This window comes from Xenopus laevis, chromosome 1S (assembly GCF_017654675.1).
Source record: "Xenopus laevis strain J_2021 chromosome 1S, Xenopus_laevis_v10.1, whole genome shotgun sequence".
NCBI classification, from domain to species: domain Eukaryota; kingdom Metazoa; phylum Chordata; class Amphibia; order Anura; family Pipidae; genus Xenopus; species Xenopus laevis.
In genome coordinates, this window is record NC_054372.1 from 145,627,585 (window position 1) to 145,653,150 (window position 25,566).

Below are 25,566 nucleotides of genomic sequence, written 5' to 3' on the forward strand. Positions count from 1 at the left end.
CCCTTGCACATTTGATATAGGCTGTTTATACAAAATATATGCAAACTGTAGATATTTCTTTTTGTTCTATGAATTATGCTAATCGAGTGGATTTAAGAACCACCAACTAATTCAGTTCTTTATTCTAATCAAATAATGATATTCACATTAGTTAAAAGGCTTCCTCAAGCATTGAATTCTCTTTAAAACTAAAACAATACAGATAAACATAAAATGCATTTTTTAGAAGGTGCTCACAAAAACTTTATTGCTTTGGTTTAATATCCGAACTAAGCATAGCGTAAAATAAGATTCCCCTTGACCAGCTTCAGAGAAAGGACTCAGCAGTATAACAAACCATGTGAGATCTGAACGTATGCATTCTGTTAAAACCTACTGTACTGTAAAAATTAATATCTCCTGAGAGAAAAGTGTGGCGTTTCTCAGCAAGGCAGAATGAAAGGATCGCAATGTTTTAGGGGGTTTGAAAATGATTTACTCAAGGTGAAATAAACAATTTTTTTTTTAGAAACAGATAAAACACTTAGGACATTTATGCTGCAGAAAGCAATTGGTCAGGGTTTGATTTAATACAAACTCAAGCATCCATGCTAAACTAGATCCAAAATAAAATAATATATCATTCTTATGCAACTGAAAATAATGAAACTCTACTCTTTAAATTAATGTTAAATGAAATCTGCAAGTAGTAAGAAAATTACTTTTTTTCCTTGCAACTGCAGAGTATAATTTGATTAAGAGCTATTTTAATATTAACTTTTGCAAAATTCCGAAGAAGAAGCAGGAAGGCAATCAATCTGTGGTGCTGCTGGAATAACCACGGGTCAGTGCAGTTTTCTGCTGATAGGAGCACCAGCCGGGGGTGTCAGGTAAGTAGAAACAATCACTTGGGGGTGCCTAACTTTTAGCACCCCCAAATAAAAACACCTTTCCTTCTGCTTTAAAGATTCAAATGAAACTTTTTTGAAAATAGGCTACAACTGAACAATAAGGTGGCTTCATGTGTTTAGGTATATATATTTAAGATCTACACATGGAAGGTCAGATTTCATAGATCATTTCTTTTCAACCAATTGACTGAACTACTGGATATTGGATATGAAAGTCTGAAGGAGGATTGACTGCTATCCTTTCAAAATGCAACCATGCCTATAGGATATTTCAGAAATTTTTGATCTCGAGACAATAACTGCAATAAAGTGGGATTGCAGGAAGGTCTATCAGGACACTGCCGCGCAGGTCAACTTTGGGCATCAGAATTCTGTATATTTTGTCTCCATACGATACAGATTTTATCAAAACTATCAAATTATACAGATCTAATCAAAATTAGCCAAAACAAGAGAGTCTTCAAAATACAGTTAAAAAGCTCAAGTTAAAAACACATACCTGGACACCTTCTCTCTGCATGAAAAAGTGTTTCTTAAATTCATAATATGGGTTATATTGATGCCAGGGCTGCAGGAAATCAAACCTGAAAAATTGCAGAATATTTAGCAAACTTGTAATAGAAAGTTTTACCTCAAGCATTACAGAGAATACAATGTTATTATGATCACAGTTGCACACAGACACACATTGTATACAGTTCTGTGTGTAGCAAGTTTCAGAATCAATTCCCTGGGTCATTATACAGTACAGTTACGGTCTGGCATCTTTCCTCATTTCTACCAACTATAGTAGACAATGACCTTGCTCGACCACTTCTCTATATTTTTTCGCTTTTAGATTACTGCTTGGCCATTGAAACAGATGATCACATAGGTTTCACGTAGATTATAATTTAATGGAAGCTGCAATGCCCTCTTCTGCTATTAACTGCCCTCAGACGCCATCTTCCAATAGACAGAGCAGCGGAGGGGTCTGAATATGAACATTGTACTACCAAATGCTACACTTTGTCATGGCCAGGAAAAACTTTTAACTAAGGCGGGTTGGAACTTTGATTTTAAAGGGTTGGTTCACCTTTAAGCTAATTTTAAGTATGTTTAGAATGGATTATTCTAAGCAACTTTTCAATTGGCCTTCATTTTTCCTTTTTTTCCCCTTTTCTGACCCTTTCTACCTTTCAAATGGGGGTTACTGACCCCATCTAAACCAAATGCTCTGTAAGACTACAAATTTTTTTTTATTGCTACTTTTTATTACTCATCTTTCTATTCAGATCTCCTATTCCAGTCTCTTATTCAAATCAATGCATAGTCACTAGGGTAATTTAGACCCTAGCAACCAGACTGCTGAAATTGCAACCTGGAAAGCTGCTGAATAAAAGTGAAATAATTCAAAACACAAATAAAAAACCAATTGCAAACTATCTCAGAATATCGTTCTCAACATAATTTTAAAAGTTAATTTAAAGGTGAACAAACCCTTTAATAACAGATTTGCATTTGACTTGCACATCCCACTCCTCTACAATGTGTGCTTTTTGCCCCACTTAAACTTTGTTATTCACTATAGACATTGAACATTTGTGGGGACCTTCATATATTACCCATTTTATAATGCAAATTTCAAAATGCAAAATTTTTGTGCAAATTTTTCTGAGCAAACCCTTACATACACTACGTTTTTGAACTTTCTAAACTCCTTTTAAAGGGCAACTTAAGTCTAAAATAGAATAAGGCTAGAAATGCTGTATTTTGTATACTAAACAAACTTAATCAAAAGCCTAATCAAACAAATGATTATGCTTTCAAAGTTGGCCACAGGGGGTCACCATCTTGTAACTTTGTTAAACATCTTTGCAAGACCAAGACTGTGCACATGCTCAGAGTGGTCTGGGCTGCTTAGGGATCATCATGAATTATCAAAACAGCACAAGTATAATAAATAATACCTGCCAGAAGCTGATACAGCAAGACTGATTAATAATCAGAATATGCAGACTGCACTGTGTCCTGTGTTGTCATGTAATCTAATGTGGATTTTATAGTTTTTGTATTGTTTAATACAAACTTTTTCCAACTCTGCAGATTTTTTTTTTATAAATTCAGATTTGAGTTTAGTGAGTTTTCTTTAATTAAAAAATATTTTTCAACCATCAGTCTTTGTTTATGTAGTCAACTAAATTAGTTTAGGGCAGTGATCCCCAACCAGTGGCTCTTGAGCAACATGTTGCTCTCCGATACCTTGGATGTTGCTCCCAGTGGTTTCTTTTTGAATTCCTGTCTTAAAGGCAAGCTTTAGTTGCATAAAAAAAAGTGTTCTGCCAAAGAGACCCTCCTGCTTGCTGCAAATCTAAACAGGAGCTACCACAGCTCATAATTGGCACTCCCAGGAACTTTGTGCACGCTTATGTTGCTTTCAAACTTCTTTATTTTTACATATGAATGTGGCTCATGGGTAAAAAAAATGTTGGGTACCCCGGGTTTGGGTGTAAAACAATGCAAAACAAGTTTTCTAACCTTGGATCATTCTTTGCTCGAACACTTGTTTCAAACTTAATTCCATTCCGAGCAACATACTGGGCAAGCTTGTCAATAACTGGCTGAATATCAGGTGGTGGAGGAATGATGGCAACCACAGGAGTAAGTGCACTGCAAAAACAATAATGAGAGTGTTACGATAAAAAGTATAGACACAATTCTTTTAATCTAATATTGATTTACTTTAATTTCTAAGTAAATTAAGAGACATAAAAAGCCAGGTATGGAGAAATGTAAAACACCCACTGCATAAATGAACAATAAAAGAGAAAAATATCAGTTACTGAATAAAGCAGTTCTCTACTGTCCAGTCAAATGTACATTGAGATTTTCTACGCTGCTTCCAGCCTACTCATTGATTCCATGCCTGTTGAAAGCATGGAGAAATTAACATAAAAAATACTAAATGTATGTACGGTAGTTATAATGGATATCCATTTGTAACAGAATTTCCTAAAATGGTAATATTGTCAGTGTAAAAGTACTTTACATTAATTTTTAACGTTATGATGCACTCAAGAGACAAAAAAAATTTGTGGAGGGGGAGCTGGTTTCCTCATTTACCAAAATTAATCACAATGATCTAAGAAGTTATATTACAGACAGCTAGAGATAATATTAACTAACTGCTCTTGATGAATGCCAAGAAGGCCTCTGACAGAGTTTGATGTTTTTTTTATGGTAGCATATCTATCACAGTATGGTATAGGGTCCAATATGGAAAAGAGGTTTGGATCTCGACAGGCTTTGCCAAATGGGAAAGTCAGAATAAAATACTATGGAAAAATAAAATCCCCCCCATCAAAAATAAAATATTACTGCTGTTTACACGGTTTAACATTGCACCAGATATGTCACGAAGGGTAGTCAGAAGAGGCAGATGCCTAGGGCGCAACAGTGGATGGGGCACTAGGCATGTACCTCTCCTGTCTGCCTATCCCAAGCCCACGCCCTTTGCATGCACATGGCTCTGTCTTGCACACAAACCCATTTTATTTGCACTTATTGCACGATTTAATTTCACTTTTCTTATATGCATTAAAGACCATGCAAGAAATTTCAGGAAACTTTGTGCGTAATAGGGTGAATAACTTCACTCCAAATGATGCTTGATTTTAATAATTGGCTGCCATGAATTTAACCAATCTTCTACGGAAAGGGACAGTATACTTTCTTGTTCAGCATGAGGTCATTGTGTTTTTGCCTAAGGCTAATGCCAGCCATGGGCTGAAATCAGCTTGCTGAAAGACAGAGGCCGAAAATCAGCCTCCAGTTGGGAATTAGTTTCCTCTTTTGTCTGCACCAGAAACTGATTTCAGCCCCTGTCTGACATTAAGCTGGTCATAGATGCAAAGATCAGATCGTTCGAATCCTTTGAACGATCGGACTTCCCCATCTCCCGACCTGCCACTAACCATTCAGATCAAATAAAGTAGTAAAAGAACAGATCAGACAATATTCTGCCCCTGACAGCAATCGTATGAAAGTTATGTCCGACAAAGCTGGTGACAGTCTCCCACTGAAATAGTAAGATCAGCAATACATGCAGAGATATTATCGGCAGCCAAAAGAAATCTTTTAACCTGTCCGATCGACAAAACAACCGATCTTCACCGGATGAAAAATGTCGGGACTCTCCCACACACGGTTAGAAAATTTTATGAATCCTCGATTTGTACAATCGGATCTTTGCGTCTATGGCCAGCTTTAGCCTCAAATCCTATAGTTTCTTGAGCTTAATAAGACAAACATGGAAAAAGAAGCTCCTCCATGTTTAAGTTGTTGCCAGTTGCCAGTACAGAGATAAGCAGAATTCTATTATGCATGGGGATTATCTGTGTGCTTCTTATCTAATTATGTAAAACCCAAGGAATCAAAGATTGTTTTAGATAATATTTCAGGATTTACTAAGTAATACCCTAATTCTAAACTTTATTTTTGGTCCCTCAATTACATGTCTTTTTTTAACACACTACAGGATACATGCTCATTTTAAGCCTATTATTAAACTACAAGGATGTTTTTCTACTCATCTAAGTAGACAAACATATGATTCAGAAATGTATATTTATCTTGTTACTACCATATTCCTCCTGATTGTTGAATAGAAATTAATAATTTATTTCATATAGTTTTACAAATAGCTTGGTTCAATGAATCTGCCACAAGAAGAAATACAAATGTTAGAGAATTTTGAGTAGAATCTATTTAGAGTTATTAACTATAGATGTATTGGCATTTTAAGAATGGTATTGCTAAAATAACTAACTCCAGAAAATTACAAACATTTGCAAAAAAAGTGAAGTGAAAAAAGATACATGTCTAGGAGTCACTTGCAAGCTTGCTAGGATAAGTATCACAGAAAATATACACTTCAAAAATGTTTAAAATTGATAGAACAGTTTCAAAGCCACATTTAAAATGTTTTATATTACCAACAGATATGCATTTTTAAATATGTAATTTTTAAGTAAAACACTGAATAAAGAAATGTTGTCTTCCCTGTGTTTTCCTATCCAAAAACATTTACAATACCTTGCTGAATAAGAATCTGCAGCGTCTTTAGTGTTAGTGCCACAGCTGACTTCAGAAGGTGGAGGAGTATTGCTGGACTGTGGAGTAACTATGGGTCCTGTTGCCATTTGTGCAGCCCCACCTGCTGTAACTGAACTGTAGCAATTATTAACCTCCATTCCTGGAGTTTGCGGTGCAAGACAGTATGTTCCATCCGGCAACATGTAGTAATTGTAAAATGTAGATGATACAGCTGCTAGAGGAAAAAAAAAAAGAAAAAAGCTTTCAGCCACATTTTCACAGTTAAATATTAAAAATGTTCACTAAATTAGAGCTAATTTTTCAGAGCTATAGAAATTGGCAAACAAAAACCCTGAAACTGCAGCTTTTACATTTCAATTATTAGGAACAGGGAGTGTTCAGCTTATGCCAGACAGGTGCAAATGCAACCAAAAAGCAATAACTTCCATGTACCTCAATAAGGGAAAGTTACTGGGGGCAATTCTGTATATCCTGTCAGGTGACCATATTATTTATATTTACATTTACTGTATATAGTATGCGGCTACTATACATCAGTTATAAATTGATACCTTTAAAAAAAAACAAAAAACCCATGTGAAGTAGGGGAAAGGTTATACATCATTATATAATGAGTGCAAAAAGCACATTTTCAAGAAATTAATTTTGTAATTAATAGCAAATACAAATATAGCATTCCATAACCATTTGTATATGCACAAGGTACATTTATTTTATACATATTTTATTTTCTATATAATAAAGGCTTATATAATGGGATAGTGTGACTAAAAAAAACTAACACGATCTGTAAGATTTTAATTTAAAAATAATATATTTTAAGAGATCATAAAGAATAAGCATAAATTGCACAGATTTCCTATTCTGCCATGCCTATACATAATGACGGGGGGGGGGGGCAGACACCTAGGGTTGCCACCTTTTTTGGAAAAAAATACCGCCTGCCTTTATATTTCGATTTTTTCCCTATTAATAACATTGGGGTCAAACATCATCTTTTACGAGTCAGGCCGGTAAAATACTGGCCAGGTGTCAACCCTAGGGACACCAGGGAAGCCAAACATCAGAGTTTGACACTGAATTACCAATAAGAAAGATGGCTTGAAGAGGGGTTCTTCAAATAGTACATTTTTTTTAAAAAAAAGTTACATGTTGCCACAAGTAACCATGTTATCCAACCATTTCTAGGGTCAACCAATTGGATGTAGCCAAACACATGAATGCAAAAATGGGGAAAGATCTGCTTGTTTTACTACCTCACTAAATAAGCAGAACTTCCCATGTCTGTTCAGCTTAGTGTGAAATAAGAGAACATCAACAAGTATCTAATATTTTTTTTATCTCTATGACTTTTGGGTTTCATGTAAAACTTTGGGTATAATGCTCTTGAAAGACTCCTTATTGCCACCATAACTTGAAATGAACAGAATCTGCATTCCATAGAAAAAAATAATTTTCTAGAGCTACGATCTCATACTGTTTTCTTTGCCAGTATTTCTGTGCCTTATGGTTAAAATACTCTAGAACGGCTATGCAGGCTTTTTGTTTAATTTACTGTAAGCCATGTCACTGTGCATATAGGGCAATCCAAAAATGCATTATTGAGTGTATTTGGGTCAAAATCTGTCCCATACAGTTAAAAGGATATAGAACTACCCGGCTGTTGGGAAAAATACATAAATACTGCCTTATTTTCATACTGCACTGCATTAAAATCCACCTCTCATAGCACAGCAAGCGATATCTCATAGCAAAGCCCTGTTATTTTTATATATTCCACCTACAAAGGAGTAAACAAGCTGGCCAAGGGTTGCAAGCAAGTAAAATGAGGCACAAATGAATATTCCCTTCAAAGCATTGTTGGGAAAAACAAAAAACTATAGATTTTCACAGACTACGCTAAGAAATACCATGAAACTATACCAGATTTATGGTACAGCTTGTTGCCAAAACATAAAATCTGCTGCAGAGAATCACAGTTCAAGCATATGAAAAAAATGACTGATATTTTCGAACACTTTTATAACAAAACATTGTTTAACAAAACAGTGTTTACTGCACAGTTTAAAATCACATCTCTATTATGCTGGTAACGATTTTTTCCTGGAGGGTTGTACTTGTAGCTACAATACAAAATGCAAAAAGGGTTGTACTTGTAGCTAGCCTGAATGAATATGTTGGAGTAACACAGAGGTTATTTTAGTAAAGAAAATGAAATGGAAATAGAAATAGAAGAAAAAAAAACCCCAAAAAGAATAATAGATAAAACAAACTTTTCAAACGTTTCAGTATAAACATTTTGAAAATGTAAAACAAGAAGGCTCATTGAATGCCATTCAAATATCCCCATATCCATTGGCAGCTGATCCGCATTCATTTGACAGACACTAAGAGGGTGATTTATCAAGATTCGAATTTGAATTTTTGGCACGATTAGACTTTTTTTTTTTGAACTCACAAATTTGAATTATATTTTCGAAAACTCAAATACCGGATATTTATTAAGCAAAAAAACAAAACTCCAATGTAAAAAAAAAAAAAAATCTGTTTTAAAAGCTGGGGAGTTCATTTAGAATTCAATGAGAGTCAAAATCCAAATTTTTTTAAATTTGATTTTTAATTTGTAAAGTCACACATTTTTAAGCCTATAAATTCAAATAATTTGAGGTATAAGTTTTTTCACTCAAAAAAAAACCTTCTAAAGCTCACAAATTTGAATTTTGATAAATAGGCCTCCAGCACTTAAACCCAGACAAAGGAAAATGACATAAATACACTGAAATATTTTAATGTTACCGATAGTTGTAGGTGAATTGTATGGGTTCAGAAAAAGGTAAATAAGAATTAAAGCTGAACTGAAAATACATGATTTTATCTGAATTAGTAAGCAGATTTTTTTGTGTGTTCAACTTACCCTCTGTTGTGCTTTCAGTCTGGGCAGTGAGAGGGGGTCCAATATTGTCAGTCGCCTGCTGTAAAGCCATTTTCTCATTCCGAGCTTTTCTTACAAGAGCTGCAAGTGGGTGGTCTGGATCAATCACTTTCAACGGCTGTAGAACAAATAAGTATTTTAAAAATATATTATGAGAACAGTCCGAAGTCCAAACCAATGGATGCTTTTATTCTTGAACCAGGTAAATGACAGTTTGATCAGTATAAAATAGATAGCAATTAAGATATATTATACATGTATAGTTAGACTGTTATATACACATGCTCATATAAGGAGATAACTGGATTTCATTATACCTTTGTGAGCTCTTCAAGTCTACTGCAGCGTTTGGAAGCAAAAAGGCTTGGATGAAGGTAATCACCTCCCTCATCATCATCATCGTCGTCGTCGTCCTCATCATCTTTTTCTTCTGTGCTCGGCAAGAATTTTGTAGGTAAAATAATATTAATATAGAATACGATTTAAAGATAACTAAATATTTTAATCATTCTCCAAATAACATAGCTGGCACAGACAGGGCTATTGACTAATGTGCAAGTTAAGATTTTTTAATAGAATTACAATAGAACAGTAAGCCCACCTCAATCATTCACTGTAGAGTTAATCATGTCTATATTAACTAGCTTCTTTTTTGTCTCTGTCTATTGTATGCTCTTTAGGGCAGGGGCCTCATCCAAATGGTGTATTGAAACATCTTAACTCAGATTTATCTATTTTCACTGTTGAATTTATAATTACTATACTTGGATGGTGTTTTATTTCTTGTAAAGCACTATGTACATTTGTAGTGCTATATAATATAAATATTACACACACACACACATTCATACATAAATAGATAATGCCTATTGCCAAAAGAAATGAAACTGTATTAAACTGAAATGGGGACCTATTCTAACAATCAGGGAACCCAATATTGGATCATGACCCAAAGGTTAAGTATCACTGATTTAGGAGCACTAAGACCAACTTGGGTATCTTGGGAATTCTGAATCCTATGGCTCTCTAAGCCCTACTAACTGAAATGTCTATAGATAACGGTTTGCTAACTGTGTTGCCATTGAGAAGCATATTTCAGGAGAATGCTGATTTACACATTTTTAAAGCAATGCTGCAAAAACATTGCCATAATGAGGCATAGGCGGGTTATTTCCCATTCTAACAAAATGTAAGGCTGCTGAACAAATAGGACTAAATTAGCTACACACATGTAAACTGAATATTTACTTTTTTTCTCTTCATTTGTTTTTCCTGTTTGTGGAATGTACCGTCCCTCCTTCATAGCTTTCTGTATGTGCTTGTAATAAGGGTTAAGATAGTGGTCAAATCGCAAGAAGTCAAATTGTGAGTTCCGGGCTTGCTTGGCTTTAAGCATGATTTCGAACTGAACTCCTTGCTTGCACACAAAGTTTGCTGTCCGCTCTATAATAGCATGCATTTTTGCTGTTGGTGGCTGCAAAGACAAACACAAGATCATAGATGATTAAAAGTCCTTTTTTGTACACTAGTTGTAATGCATTTTTTTTAATGAATTCTTGAACCTTCATCTAGCAGAGGATAAGGAATATCTGGTTAATTAAATATAGAGTGTATGGCTGCAAAGGGAGACTTAAAAGACAACTACAGACCTATGTTCAATATATGGCTAAACCGATCTCTCGGTTTTTTGAATGTGATGAACATATGCAAGAAACAAAGAAGGCCTCAATTATTACAACTGTTTATTTATTTGCCTAAGTCTGTTATTCCTACTTGGCAGCATAGCTTTGTTTGGGGGGAAAACGCCCTTTAACTATCTTCTCCTCTTCCTCACACAACTGCTGTGAATATTCAGAATAAACTAAACATTTTAACATTTTAACAGTTTTGTGCCACAAACAAATCATAAACAGACAACCAGCGCAACAACAGGTGGTATGCATGTCACACAAGCTTTATTTATTGGAATCAAAAAACATATGAATATAAATTTATATATATATATATATATATATATATATATATATATATATATATATATATATATATATATATATATATATATATATATATATATATAAGGATATTATAAGTTACAGAGGAGTTTCATGACCATATAAAAACACGACGCCGAAGTACGAGTGTTTTTATACAGGCCATGGAACTCCGAGGTGACTTCTAATATCCTCATATTTTGCAACTGGGGGTACTTTATTTATTATAATACACAAGTTTCAGTGAGTCATGTGACAGAAATGATATCAGAACTCTCCGTTTACATCAGAACTCAGTTTATAAGGATATAATTTACAAGATATTCATGTCTTTTGTGTGTGTGTGTGTATATATATATATATATATATATATATATATATATATATATATATATATATATATATTCGTTCTACAGTTTGGTAAAATTTGGTAGATTTGGTAAATATCCTTATAAACGGCGCGTTTCTGCATCAGAACACGCCTTTTATAAGCTTAAAGAGACAGCAATTGCAGCTGCTGCCTCTCATCTACTCGTTTCCCCCCAGTATAGCTCTCGGCTCCACATTTCCTTCCGCTGGTTTAATTCCTTCCCATTTATCGGCTTCTCTTTCCTCCCTCTCAAGTCTCGCTCTGATGTCTCCTGCAGCTGCTTCCCTGGTGTCGCTACTTTCCTCACAGGATTCCTGAAGTCTCGCTCTCCCTCTCCCTCTCCACTATCGGAAGGCTCGCTCACTCCCCCTCCCATACACTACCAAAGTAGTAGTAGAGGTACTAAGACAGAGAATCTTCAGGAGCAGAGGAGGAGTATACTTTCCCAGTCTGACACACACCTAATCCGAACACACAATTGTTGGCCAAATTTTACCAAAACCCACCAAACAGGTGGTCAACCTGTGGGTCACTGCAGGTTTTGGGTGAAGCCCCACATCGCTAGCTGGGGTCCCTAAATCCTGGACAATGCACTGCAAGCCTGCAGAGCCAGTGGCACATATTAAATTTATCCCTTGGGTAAGTTGAACAGAGATTTCCTCATTTGCCATTAGTAAGTAAGCCTGTAATTAATCAAGTTAACTGCGAGAGCTTTTGTTGGCATTTAAGTAAATCATTGTTTCAAACTATGATACAAGTTGCTCAGAAAACTTATTAAATTAGGCATGCACCAAATCTACTATTTGGGATTTCGCCGAATCCCTGATGAAAGATTTTGCTGAATACCGAACCGAATCCTAATTTGCATATGCAAATGAGGGGCAGGGAAGGAAAAAGTGATTTACCTACCTGCCCCTAATTTACATATACAAATTAGGATTCGGATTCATTTTGGCTAGGCACAAGGATTTGGCCGAATCTGAATCCTGCTGAACAAGGCTGAATCCCGAACCGAATCCTGTATTCGGTTCATCCCTATATTAAATAAACCAGAGGAAATTATAAAAATGTCTTGGGGCTGGTTGCTGCCAATACCTATTTTCTTCAAGACATCTACATTGCTGTTTGGTGTCAATGTGACTAAGGGCAATGGTTCACAAGGAGATCCATTACCAGTGATAAATCTCCTCTTCTGTGTGACTTATCCCACCTGATATAAAGTGAATTGCTGGTGTAAACCCCGTGTGTTGCTTCAATCTTATGAAGTCGCCTGAAGCCAAACTTTAAGTGATTTTAAAAGACTGAAGAGACACATTGGTTATACCTCCAGCGATTCACTTTATCACTGGTGGGAAAGCATTTAGTAGCCCACAGAAGAGGAAATTTATTGCAAGTGATTAATTTCTTGGTGTGCGATTGCAAATGCCATGGGATTTAACCCCTTTGAAACACAGATTGAACTGTGGAAGATAGAGCTTCATGATGTTGCTCTGAAATTTCTGAAAATGGCACCCAAAATGTTCTTCTCTACCAAATATTCACACAAACTCGATTTGCCCTTTTTGTGTGACTAACGAATATTTTATGAGCTCAATATTTATTTCCCTGTTGTCATGTTTATCTTAGTTTCTACAATTGCATTACTGTATCTTCTATTTTTTCAATTGTGAATGGGTGAAACAAACAGGACAGAGGGACATCTGTATGCAAAGAGATACCATTGAAGTATGTCTGGTTTAAGTATAAAGCATATCACCTTCAAATGACTAGCAGTATTGTTTTTATTATGGTTAACTGTAAAATGACATACAGAATTCTGTTGACAACCGCTTCATACATACCAGCTCAACATCTGATGGGACATTCAGTCCTTCTGGTGCAATGAATGGTTCCTCATTATCTTCATTATCACTTAATTCTTAAAGAAAAAGATTATAATTAGTTGTCACGTATAATACAGTTTAAGTATACAGTTTTATGTGACTGTTAAAGTGGACCTGTCACCTACACATAAAAAGCTGCACAATGAATGTCCTTTGCAAAATAAACATGAAACACAAATTATTTTTTTCATTAAAACATCCATACCTGTTATAAAGGTATTTAAATAGTTGAGCTCTCAATCAAATATTATATGCCTGAGGCTTTCAATTCAGCACTTCCTACATATAACTGCACTTCTGACATTACCCCTTCCTTCCTCAGGCTCTATAATTATGTAGGGCACTGTGCATGGGCATTAGATTCCCCATTCTGGTGCTTACACTTTTTGGGGTAATACAAAATTTATCTTAATAACAGTGTCCACAAAATTGCCCCTGCATGCTTGCTGTGATAGTGTAATTCTAAGACTGAAGGAAACAAAATTTAAATAATACATATAGTGTAAGTAAAGTTTATTTTGCTCAGCTAACATTATGATAAAGAATTTGGAATTAATTCTTAGGGTGACAGGTCCCCTTGAAAGTATACAATTTCTGCAAAATAACACTTTTTGGAATGTACACACCCAAATAGGGAAATTACTGGCATTTCGCATTGAAGCAATATTACTGCATCTGCATGCGCTAAAGGCGACAGAGAGCCACTGTACCAGTATTGATGGGTATGATGGTTGCATACATCTTACATGACAGATAATTACGGATTAATTAAGGACTGGGGAGAACTAGGGTGACATTGCACATATACAGGCTAGGTGCAGGTTGGTCACTGTTTAGATTTAGATTCGATTTGTTCTACACAGGTTATAGCAAGGGTGCAACCATACCAGTTATGGGGATCTTGGGCTTCTCATTTTTATTTCAATTTCACCCCCAACAAAGACAACATCTCCAAAATAAGCATAAAGCAAGACTGTTAAAATAGGAAATATACAGTAAAAGCAAAAACACACATCACTGACTCCCAAAAGTCCACTGTAACTTAAGCACTTTTACGATTATATTTTCAGTAACAGCTGTCTTCCGTGCTAAGAAATGAAAATGGTATTGTAGCCTATGTACGGTATGTTATCTACATTAGAAATGTGTTTCAAGCCAAATAATTAACTGGACAGTGATATTAGCCTGAGGCATTAACGTGTGACATTTGCAGGGAATCTAAAAAACAAAAATTGATTACTTTACTGCCTAAATGTCAAATTGAAAATAGTTTTTTGCTATAATGTACATTTGCAGCCATAAGTAAGACTGTAAAATATGATCTACTCAACAATATGAAAAACTGGTATTACTGGCATGAATGTGTTTAAATTGGAAACATGCTAAAATCTATTAAAGCACATACATCTGCTGTGGACAAACCTATTTTTATCATGCAAAACAAAAATGTCTAAATTCACCCACTGTATACAATAAAGTGCAGGATGTTTATTGACTACTATGAAGACAAAGCAAAATAATGTCAATGAATACATTGCAAAACATGTAAGACACTTAGGAATTCTGATAAAAGTAAGTAGCTGAGCAAGAAAAGGTTGAATGAAAGGAAAGTCACCATCAATCAGTGATTCCTTGGACTAATATCAGATATTCTCTACTGGAATGTTTGACAGCCAGAAATACACACAAGTGTTTTATGGGAAAAAATGAGCCCTACAGATTTTCCACTTGCATTAACCCAATGAGCCACGTATTTTTCTTTACAAATGTGAAAAACATGAAAGCACACATCAGCAGCGTTTGTCTAGCATAAGATGACTAGCAAATCACCCACATATAACATTTTATTTTGGTATTTTTAGAAGAGTGAAAATTTACTTTATTTGACCAAACAAATATAATTCAATAAGGATCGGTCAAAAGAGAGGGTGAACCAATAGAGGGCCATGTATTTAAATGTACCCCTCTCCCCCCACTGTCCTATTGACCTACGCTTATAAACATTCTGCATTTTGGTTCATAATCTCTAGTATAATCAACAGAATGAAGAACACATTTAGCTACACAACAATCATATCGGGCCCTTCCAAGCAAACTTTGTGTAGAAAAATACTAGAATACAATGGTTTTAGTGCTACTGATGTTAAAGAGGGGTCAAATGTAATTCATGGCTCACTACAAAACAGGCAAAAGAAAAAGGCTTTCATACACTGAATAAGAAATATTTTAAGATGTTAGAGAAAGACAGATTTTTTTGTTTTGTTTTACTGGACCTTTAAGGTGAACATAACAAGATTCACCATCCTATTCCATCAAGGGCAAATACCAGAACTGGTACAGGTATGGGATCTTTTAATCGGAAACCCGTTATCCAGAAAGCTTTTCTGCCCCAAATTTTAGATTTCTTTTTTTTTTTTTTTTTTTAACAGCATTCAAAAACTACAACTGTATTTCACATATTGTACTCAGGCAAGTCTCAACCAAGTTCTGTGTACATATTATTACCACAGATATATATTCCTTAAAAGGCGAGTATATTCCAATCAGTGCAACTCTACCATGTTCGGTTGATTCTCAATGGTCCTGTGCACATGTGAATTATAGTCCTGCGTCTTTCAACCTGAACCTGTAGACAAACTCCCTAGTGATTAAAGGGATCCTGTCATCGGAAAACATGTTTTTTTCAAAATGCACTAGTTAATAGTGCTACTCCAGCAGACTTCTGCACTGAAATCCATTTCTCAAAAGAGAAAACAGATTTTTTTATATTCAATTTTGAAATCTGACATGGAGCTAGACATTTTGTCAATTTCCCAGCTGTCCCTGTCATGTGACTTGTGCCTGCACTTTAGGAGAGAAATGCTTTCTGGCAGGCTGCTGTTTTTCCTTCTCAATGTAACTGAATGTGTCTCAGTGGGACATGGGTTTTTACTATTGAGTGTTGTTCTTAGATCTACCAGGCAGCTGTTATCTTGTGTTAGGGAGCTGTTATCTGGTTACCTTCCCATTGTTCTGTTGTTAGGATACTGGGGGGGGGGAGGATGGTGATATCACTCTAACTTGCAGTACAGCAGTAAAGAGTGAATGAAGTTTATCAGAGCAAAGTCACATGACTTGGGGCAGCTGGGAAATTGACAATATGTCTAGCCCCATGTCAGATTTCAAAATAGAATATAAAAAAATCTGTTTGCTCTTTTTGAGAAATGGATTTCAGTGCAGAATTCTGCTGGAGCAGCACTATTAACTGATTCCTTTCAATTTTTTTTCCCATGACAGTATCCCTTTAATGTGGCTTGTCTATACAATTGCAAAATCAAATGATAACAAAATGATAGATAAATAAAATTATCTGAAAGGACCAGTAACATCACAAAAGTAACAATACATTTTCACAATTAAAGTTTGTAACCTTTGATCAAACACCTACATATATAATATTAATTGGCTATTTTATATGAGCAAGATTTTCATGTGGTCATGCAGACCACAAAAGACATTTGACCCCTGTTTATCTTCCTGTGTAAAAACTAAACACAATGTTTTCTACATAGCTTATCTGCTACAGTATGTGCCCTATGAGAACACAGCAGCTATCTTATATAAACTGTAGTAGAGCTTCTGAAACAATCACACACAATTTACCAGTGCAGGGAAATAGAACATTATATTTAAAACAAATAAACACTTTCATTTTAACAAGAGGGGACATAATGAAAAAATAAAAATTCAAAAGCAGTTCTGCCAAAACATATTTAAAGCATAAATACCTTTGTCATCTTTATCCTTTTGTGGTTCCTCCTCTTCTGTGGGCTGCGAAGGATCATAATATTCACTATACTGAAAGCCCACAGAGTTGTAGGTACCATCTTCGGCCAAAGCTTCACTTAACCGCTTATACTCTTCCTCTTGAATAAAAATACAAACAGTTATTAAAATTATAGCAATAAAAAGAATCTAGAGAAAATAAAATTCAATGCTCTGAGTATTTGCTCAAACAGAAAACCCACAAATATACAGTATAATATGCAGTTCTTTTTTGCAATTAAAGAACAGGAAAAAAGGCAAATTACTTTTCCTAATAATTTAATGCATTGTGGCACATTGCATTTAGGGTCTTTTTTTTGTATTCCACTGCCCTGAAATGCTGGGCAAGGTCAGAGATTCTCTAAAAATAAACTATCCTGTGGTCCACATTCAGACAGCTGTTTTCCATTCCACTGGGTACTGTTAAACAGATATCAGAAAGAGTGAGTAACACAAGTAACACAAAAAAAAAAAAACATTTTTAACTGTTCGGCTTATTGCAGGGGGCAATATCGTTCTATTTTTAACTGGTGCTGTACCTTGCCTTGCTTCCTCTTCCAGCAAGTCCGTATGCAACGCTAAATACCTCTCTTCATCACAAAGTGCCTCTATACGAGCCTCCTCTTCTGACAGATTATAGTTTCTGTTCCAGGAATTGTGCTCTGCGTCATATTCGGACAGGTCATGCAAGTGACCCCGTCCATCATACCTGCAACATGAAGTAAAATGGTCAGAGAGAGGTGCTATAACTTATGACCAACAACTTACCTGCCTGCTTTGACTTTTGGTAAAATAGGAAAAAATGTTTTGGATGTAGAGGGTTTTATTTATATCAGTTCTTGTAAATCCAAATTATTTTGCATTCTCAGTAAACTGGGAATGTGATGGTTATAACAGTACTGGTTCTTGGAAGGTTTTATGTCTGTGTTTTATTAGCTGGTGACTCTAAAGCCAGGCATAGTGCTTAATAAAGTGTTTACCGTTATGCAAATCAAATAACCAGTTATTCAGTATTTAAATGTTTCTGGGGTTTGGAAACTCAAAGTTTACATTCACACGAACCCGAACACATAAATACCTATCCACAAGACTCAAACGCTCGATATTTTCTGGCTTCTTTCTGCTGGTCCGCATCTCTCAGAGATCTTCGACACAGAAACGTAGATCTCCTGGTGGTAAAATCATGGCTAGGTTCGACCCTTAGCCAAGTGGCTGGAGAAATAAGTCTGGTTATGTAGTAGAGACACACACACATACAAGGCAACAGCAACATACATGTGGCAGTGTAAGGAGGCTTCATAAAAGGAAAAAAGCAAGGAATTGCTAAATTTCGCAGGACACAATTTGCAACTGTTATTTAGGCCTGAATATTTTTGTATACATATATCTTAAGTAATTAAGGTCCAAAGTAAATTTCTTTAAAACAATCATCTGTAACACTACACTAACTCACTATAAAGATGGCCATACACAGGCAAACAGACCGATTCGGCAGCTTATCTACCCGTGTGTGGGGCTTCCAGACGGGTCCTCATGATCGATATCAGGCCAAAAATCGGGCAGATATTGATCGGTCAAGTTTTATTTATTTTTTCCATGATCCAGGACAGAATCGGCTAGTTGATGCAGTCCTGCGACCCATCGGTTCTCATTCGTAGCATTGTAATCCGATTGTTCGGCCCCTGGGCCGAACGTTTGGATTCACCCGATATCGCCCAGCCGTTAGTGGCATATCAGGTTAGAATCTGCTCGTTGGGCGTCCTCGCCAAACAAGCGGATCTAATAGTGTATGGCCACCTTTAGATCTACAAAGATACATTCTGTATGGTTTTCATAAAGTGGCTTTCATTAATACTTAATGTGTTATATACAGTTCACTTGGTAGCGTGTCTGGAACATTAAAAAAAAAATATTCTAGGATTCTTGGGACAACTGGGTATGCCAACATACACAGAAAGCTCAGGAGTACTACATAGTTCAGATTTGGTCAAACAGACTAATTAAATCATCCTTGAATTTAATGATGGACTTGAGACCCTTAAAGGGGACCCGTCACCCCAAAAAATTATTCAAAATCCTATTTTATCACATTAGTTAAGCAAAATGATCTTTAATTAAACTATATAAATTATTTGAATCTTGCTTCTGGGATTTCAAAATTATAGCAAGCAGGCAGCAGCCATTTTGTGCACACTGTTATTAAGGCAAGCCTTGTATCATCTCAAAATCTTGTTTGTGCACCAGAATGGGGGACCCGATGTCCATCCCCATGCTCTGGTACACAATTAAATGGTAAAGAGAACTGGGGGAATGTGGGGAGAGCAGTGACATCTAAAAAGTGCTGAATGGAAAGTAATTGTCTGCCCCGCCTCTATGCCCAGGGCATAGAGGAGTGGCAGACAATATTTGATTGACAGCTGAATTTTTAAATGAGCTTACAACAGCTATGAATGCTTTAATAAAAAATAGAAATTGGATTTCATGTTTGATTTGAAAAGGACTTTTATAATACAGATTTGTGTGTCTGGGTGACAGGTCCACTTTAAGTTTGACCAAAGTTGCATTATGCAGAAACAATAGTGTTAACTATTTGACTCCCATATCATTTATTAGTTGTGAGAATAATCCATTTAGTTGGAGATACAAGTCAGTCTAAATTATCAAATCACATTCCATACAACATGAAACACAACAGCTGAGCATAAAGGTGGCCATACACTGAGAGATCCGCTCGTTTGGCGATGTTGTCAAACGAGCAGATCTCTCCCCGATATGCCCACCTTGAGGTGGGCAATATCGGGCTGATCCGATCGTGGGGACTAGGGCCCAACGATCGGATCCTAACGAATCCTAACGAATCCTAACGATGGGCGGTCGGATCGCGGGACCGCATCAACGAATAGATGCGGCCGCGATCCGACGGGATTTTCTGTCACATCCGATCGAGATCCGGCCAGATCTCGATCGGTGAAGCCCGTCGGGGGGCCCCATACACAGGCCAATAAACTGCCGACGCGGTCTATCGGCAGCTTTTATCGGCCCGTGTATGGCCACCTTAAGACAAAGTATCAGTATGAATACTTTCAATAGACATGCCTTTACAAATCACTGCGGATTCTGAACCACAGTAATAATATTGTGCAATACTAAATATATTCCAAAACACTTGTGTCAAAACAAGTCAGAAAATTCTCAATTACAACTCTCATACTCTTCACAGATTACAGTCTAAAATACACACACATCTGTCTATCTATATTTATTCATTATACATATATATCATCTGTATGATATATAGTAACATTTTTAAAATTTTAAATTCATTTTTAGCCACCAAAACAATTTCTCATTGGATACGTGTCACTTAACCATGCCGTTTGGCAGCAGTGAATTGTACATTAAGTCAAAGCAGATGAAATCTGACAGTGACTCATAGCATGGCTGTGCCAGACCATTTAATTCCAGAAACTTGGATGCATTATACATTACACTTCGACTCATGGCCAAAATCAGTGGCCAGTCATTTTCTATTTATTAGTTGCATTGTATACTATGTAGACAGAAGTTTATGCACAATAATACCATGCACTGTGCAATGTTCTAAACAGAAGAAATTGTGGGCATTGGTGGAATGAGCAGAAGCTAATGCCTCCTTGAGTCACATGACTTTATCTCTAAGTCTAAGGGAGCTCAAGGTGTTCAAAAATAATAGTAGAGCAATGGAGGAAAAAAAAAAAAAAAAAAAGTTGGGCCCACAATAGATAAAATGTATAAACCTCTGTATCAACAGATGAAACCACACTCCAAAATCCTTTACATTTTCCAGATACAACATACTGATAATAAACTATGATAAGAAGAAAAACAACAAAGACCATGGAAAAACAACCACACAATTTCAAACATGTACATCCACCATAATCAAACATACCTCAAAGGCTTTTATTATCATAAAAATATAATCATTCACTATTATCCATTAAAGCACAACAAAAGTCAATGCAATTAATTAAAATTATGGCATGCTGATGAAAGCAGGAAATAACTGGCACAGATGTTCAATAATTAATCACAAAGAAATGCAATTTAATGCACTTGACCACATTTGCTAAAAAGTCAGTGGGCGAAAATTAGGGAGCTAAAATGTAATTGCACAATAACATGCTTACATTCAAAAGGCTGTTTGTTTAAAAAAAAAAAAAAGAATTAACTAGAATTCTTTGTATTATTTTATTCACCCACAGGTCACACTGGCAAATGTTTTTGCCCAATGGAACTGTAAATCACCTCCTACCTCTGACCAGAAACCATTCAGTGTTACCCTATATATGTCTCACAGATGAGGCCTGAGGAGTTAACTACTGAAATTCCAGCAGGTTCCATATGCTTACTTTCTACATGGAAATTGATCTGTGTATGTGACAAGCTTACAGATACTGTGTGCTGCCAGGTTCTTTAAAGGAGTATTCAACCGTAAACTTAAAAATCCCCCCAGTCTAAGATTCAGGTATCGGAGTTCACAGGATCCATCTTCAGCCACTTCTGAAATCTTCGGAATGAGACCAGCATGTCAGTTGGAGCAATATTCTGTTTCACGACAACTGTGCATGCGCCGAAACTCACGAAAAATGGCGAAGCGTTTGCCTCATTACAAAGACTACCGAATTCGCTGAAGATGGCGCTCTTGAACTCCGATGCCTGAATCTGCACCGAGGGGTAATTAAAATATATATAAATATAATAGGGGGTAGGGTTGTTTTAAGTTTAGGGTTGAATTCTCCTTTAAATGAGATTTAAATTAAAAAAAGAGAATTAATGTATACTTATTCAGGGTGCTTCTCTGAGCAATTTTGCAATTTACATTCATTAAATATTCCAATGTGATTTTGTTGTTTAGAGTGCAAATGCCAGGCCTTTGGCTCAACTGAGAATCAGCTTAAGGTTAACTGAATTTAGGAAGTGCTTAGAAAATACAAAGACAATCTGTGTCATTGACACGCTTGGCCTTTAAATAGAGCTGTTAAAATGGTGGTTCATCTACAAATTAACTTTTAGTATGATATAAACATTGATATCCTGAGCCAATTTGCAATTTGGTTTTCATTTGTGCTTTTTCAGTACGGCTTTTTGTTGAGCAGCTCTCCAGTCTCACCAGCTATCTGGTTGCTAGGGTCTTGCTGACATTAGCAACCAGGCAGTAATGTGAATGAGAGACTGTGATATGAATAGGAGAGGAACTGAAACAGATAAGGAATAAAAAGTATCAATAACAATAAAATTGTAAGCTCACAGAGCAATCTTTTTTTTCGACTGCCAGGTTCAGTGAACCCCAATTAAAGCAGACCTGTCACCCAGACATAAAAAGCTGTATAATAAAAATCCTTTTCAAATTGAACATGAAATCCAAATTCTTCTTTTTGTTAAAGCATTCATAGTGGTTGGAAACGCATTTAAAAATCTCAGCTGTCAATCAAATATTGCCTACCCCTCCTCTATGCCTTTGGCATAGAGGTGTGGCAAGCATTTACTTTCACTTTCCATTTAGCACTTGGTGCTACTCTCCCCACATTCCCCCCGTTCTCTTAAACATTTAATTGTGTAACCAGTGCATGGGGATGGACATTGGTTCCCCCATTCTGGTGCACAAACAAGATTCTGAGATGATGCAAGACTTGTCTTAATAACAGTGTCCACTAAATGGCTCCTGCCTGCTTGCTATAATTATTATCTCCCTGACTCTGATAATTTATACAGTGTAATTAAAGTTCATTTTGCTTGACTTACATGACAAAATAGAATTTGCAATATTTTTTTGGGGTGACTGGTCCCCTTTAAAAGATGTAAAGATGTAGATGTATTAAATGCTATAAGAAATAAATAATACAGATCAATCTCAAAGTTGCTAGGTGGACCACCTTTAAGCTAAAGCCTGTCTAGCTGCCTAAAACATCAAATGTCTCAGAAACCAATAGAAAGAGAAACTGAATGCAAACTGCAATAGAACTGCAATAAAAAACAGCCATCTGCAGGCAGTAGCATACAGTATAGAACTGTCTTGGAAAGAAAGTACTTTGAATTCTCAGAAGGTTAAAGATAGTTTTATTGTATAAGGGGTCAATACCTGTTAATCCCATCACTCTCCTGCCTATAAAAAGCAGAAATGCTATCATTTTTACAGCTGAGATTCTAGCTATGTTTACAGAGCATTCTGTCAAGGAGTCAGAACATATTGCTGAAAGACAGGGTATTACAGCATCATAAAAACCTACAGAGTAACCAAGTTGCCTAGTGTGGCCATATCTGATGTAGTTACTTTCCCATCATTATCTTAATTTGGTTGGCCATACACATGGATGAGAAAAATGCCATTAAATGAACTGGAAAATTATGGGACAGTGGGTCAGTGATTGCCGCCAAAGACAATTCTGCCTAAATGCAGTTGCCAGTTGGAGACACACTACACTACTGTCATTAGGGGGCAACTGACCTACCAATATTCAACACTGGCTACAAGTCAACAACTTGAACAGGCTAAGCCAGGGGTGCCCAAAAGGTAGATCGGGTTCTACCAGCAGACCTTTAGCTGGGGATCAGTAGATCTCAAGACAATGTCACCAAACATTCGTGTTAGATATTTATTATGTTAAAGTTACATAAGAAATAGTTGTTAAATATAACAATATAAATTCTCTCATGAATCAATATAATATTTAAGTAACAGAATGCTAACAATGCTTTTATGGATGTAGATCATAATAAGACAACATTGTTTAAAGTGGACCCAGCATTAGTCAAGTAGGGGCATTCCTGGACTAAGCTATAGAAAGGTGGCACCATGATAATTGAAAGAGCCTATAGCAAGGACACTTGCCCAGATATCAGCTGTGACATTCTGCTGGCTTACCTCTGCAATTATACCTGACCCACCCTTACCATAGATGTAGAAAACCCAGATGTATGAAACACAGCATACCAAAGCAGAATAATGCTGAAACGGAGCTGGAGCAATGCAGCTCTCAATGCAGCCTGTTTGTAGTATTGCATGTCCCTGAACTGGCAAGAAACTTTTCAAAGTTCCACCAAGTGTTTCAAGCAACATTTCATTTTCAAAACTTTAACACTTTTAAATAATATAAACTATGGTCTGTGCATTTGAAAGGAACAGTTCAGTGTAAAAATAAAAATGAGGTAAATTAGTTGTGCAAAATAAAGACTGTTAGTTCCAGTCACTCCAGCCTTTATAGATTGCATTTTTGGCTAACTATATTGGAAATATTTGTTATTTTGCATATATTTACCCAGTTTGGGTTTACACTGATTTAATATGGGTTATGCTTTCTTTCCTGGTGTTTGTTAGTTCTTTTAGACCTGAGGGAACCCAATTAATGTATAACGAGCTATTTTATCAAAACAGCCTTCTTAGAAGGGCATTAAATAAAACGATTATATATGTGTATTGCACAGACAAAAGAATGGATGCTGTGATATCACGTGTTATCACTAAATTTGGAACACCCTCCACAGACACTAGAGAAACAGAACCATAGTAAAGTAAATGTGACACACCAAGAGGTTTGACTACAGCTACTTTTATGGTGATCAAAACAACTTACTATAGAATGCTTTCCAGGACAGCAATGGGAAGTGCTGCAGTTGTCCTGCATCTCTACAATAATTCCCAGTTTTGGGAGTCACCACCTTTTGTAACTATCAATATCTGTACAACTGTAGGGAGGATGTACAAGATAGTCAACACAACCGCGTAGAATCTTTTCTCTTTTATCAGGGTGCAGGTTCCACAGTGGTCACTTAACAAGATTAAGTGGTGCTGTTCCAATTGAATTCCAACTGTAGTATGGAGACAGGCATTCCTCTCATATTCAAATGTTTGTGCACAAAAATATGCTTTTTTTTTTCTACACCCCCACATTGAAAGTGAATCCTATTGTCAACTTTACATTAAAAAAAAAAAATTAACAGCAAAATATAAAATTAGACTTGATACTTTTCTACCATCTGATGAGTCTAAGTCTAAGGGCACACAGAGGGCAGTTTCTCAACCACACATATACAATACAACCCACATGCTATTAGTACACTTTTTTTTTTATCTACATGTTGAATGTTACATTCGCTATAAACTACAAAACATGCTATACACAAAACAAATCACAAATAATTACTATCCAAAACAAATCCATTGTTTATTTATTATATAATGTTTTCACCATTGTAAGCAAGGGCACCAAGCCATCAAATGATAACTAAACAAAATAATGAATAAAGGGAACATTGATATTGCCTACAGTTTGTTAACAGAGGGGGTCACCTTATTGAAAAATTGAGAAAAATAAATCGAGAGCATGAATACAAATGATGACTATTTTTCCCATAGAATTGTCATAATTTAAAAACATACGAGGGCTGATTACAAATGTTAACTTCCTTAGCCTCCTTTACACATTTAAAATACAGAAAAAAAACTTATATATAAAACAATAAACATGTTTACAAAGATGTATAAGTACGGTCCATCGATGAAAACTTCCTTCTGGGCGTTATTTAAAAACAAAAAGGAAAGACTTTTTCAAACCAGTAA

General features: G+C 35.9%; 1 protein-coding gene across 3 annotated transcripts in view; it reads right to left on the reverse strand.

Annotated features, from left to right (window-relative positions):
* sfswap.S (splicing factor SWAP S homeolog) overlaps positions 1 to 25,566 on the reverse strand; it is a 52,119-nt gene that overhangs the window by 22,193 nt on the left and 4,360 nt on the right. Inside the window, exons 2-11 of one of the 3 annotated variants that reach the window (XM_018244173.2) lie at positions 18,046 to 18,179; positions 17,507 to 17,676; positions 16,931 to 17,068; positions 13,122 to 13,198; positions 10,165 to 10,390; positions 9,234 to 9,346; positions 8,899 to 9,034; positions 5,964 to 6,198; positions 3,408 to 3,539; positions 1,390 to 1,474 (exon numbers count right to left, since the gene is read on the reverse strand). In XM_018244173.2, the coding sequence (XP_018099662.1) occupies positions 1,390 to 1,474; positions 3,408 to 3,539; positions 5,964 to 6,198; positions 8,899 to 9,034; positions 9,234 to 9,346; positions 10,165 to 10,390; positions 13,122 to 13,198; positions 16,931 to 17,068; positions 17,507 to 17,676; positions 18,046 to 18,101 (1,368 nt within the window). In that variant the 5' untranslated portion in view covers positions 18,102 to 18,179. The remainder of the gene's footprint in view (positions 1 to 1,389; positions 1,475 to 3,407; positions 3,540 to 5,963; positions 6,199 to 8,898; positions 9,035 to 9,233; positions 9,347 to 10,164; positions 10,391 to 13,121; positions 13,199 to 16,930; positions 17,069 to 17,506; positions 17,677 to 18,045; positions 18,180 to 25,566) is intronic. The other 2 variants (XM_018244172.2, XM_018244171.2) reach the window with 2 other exon arrangements.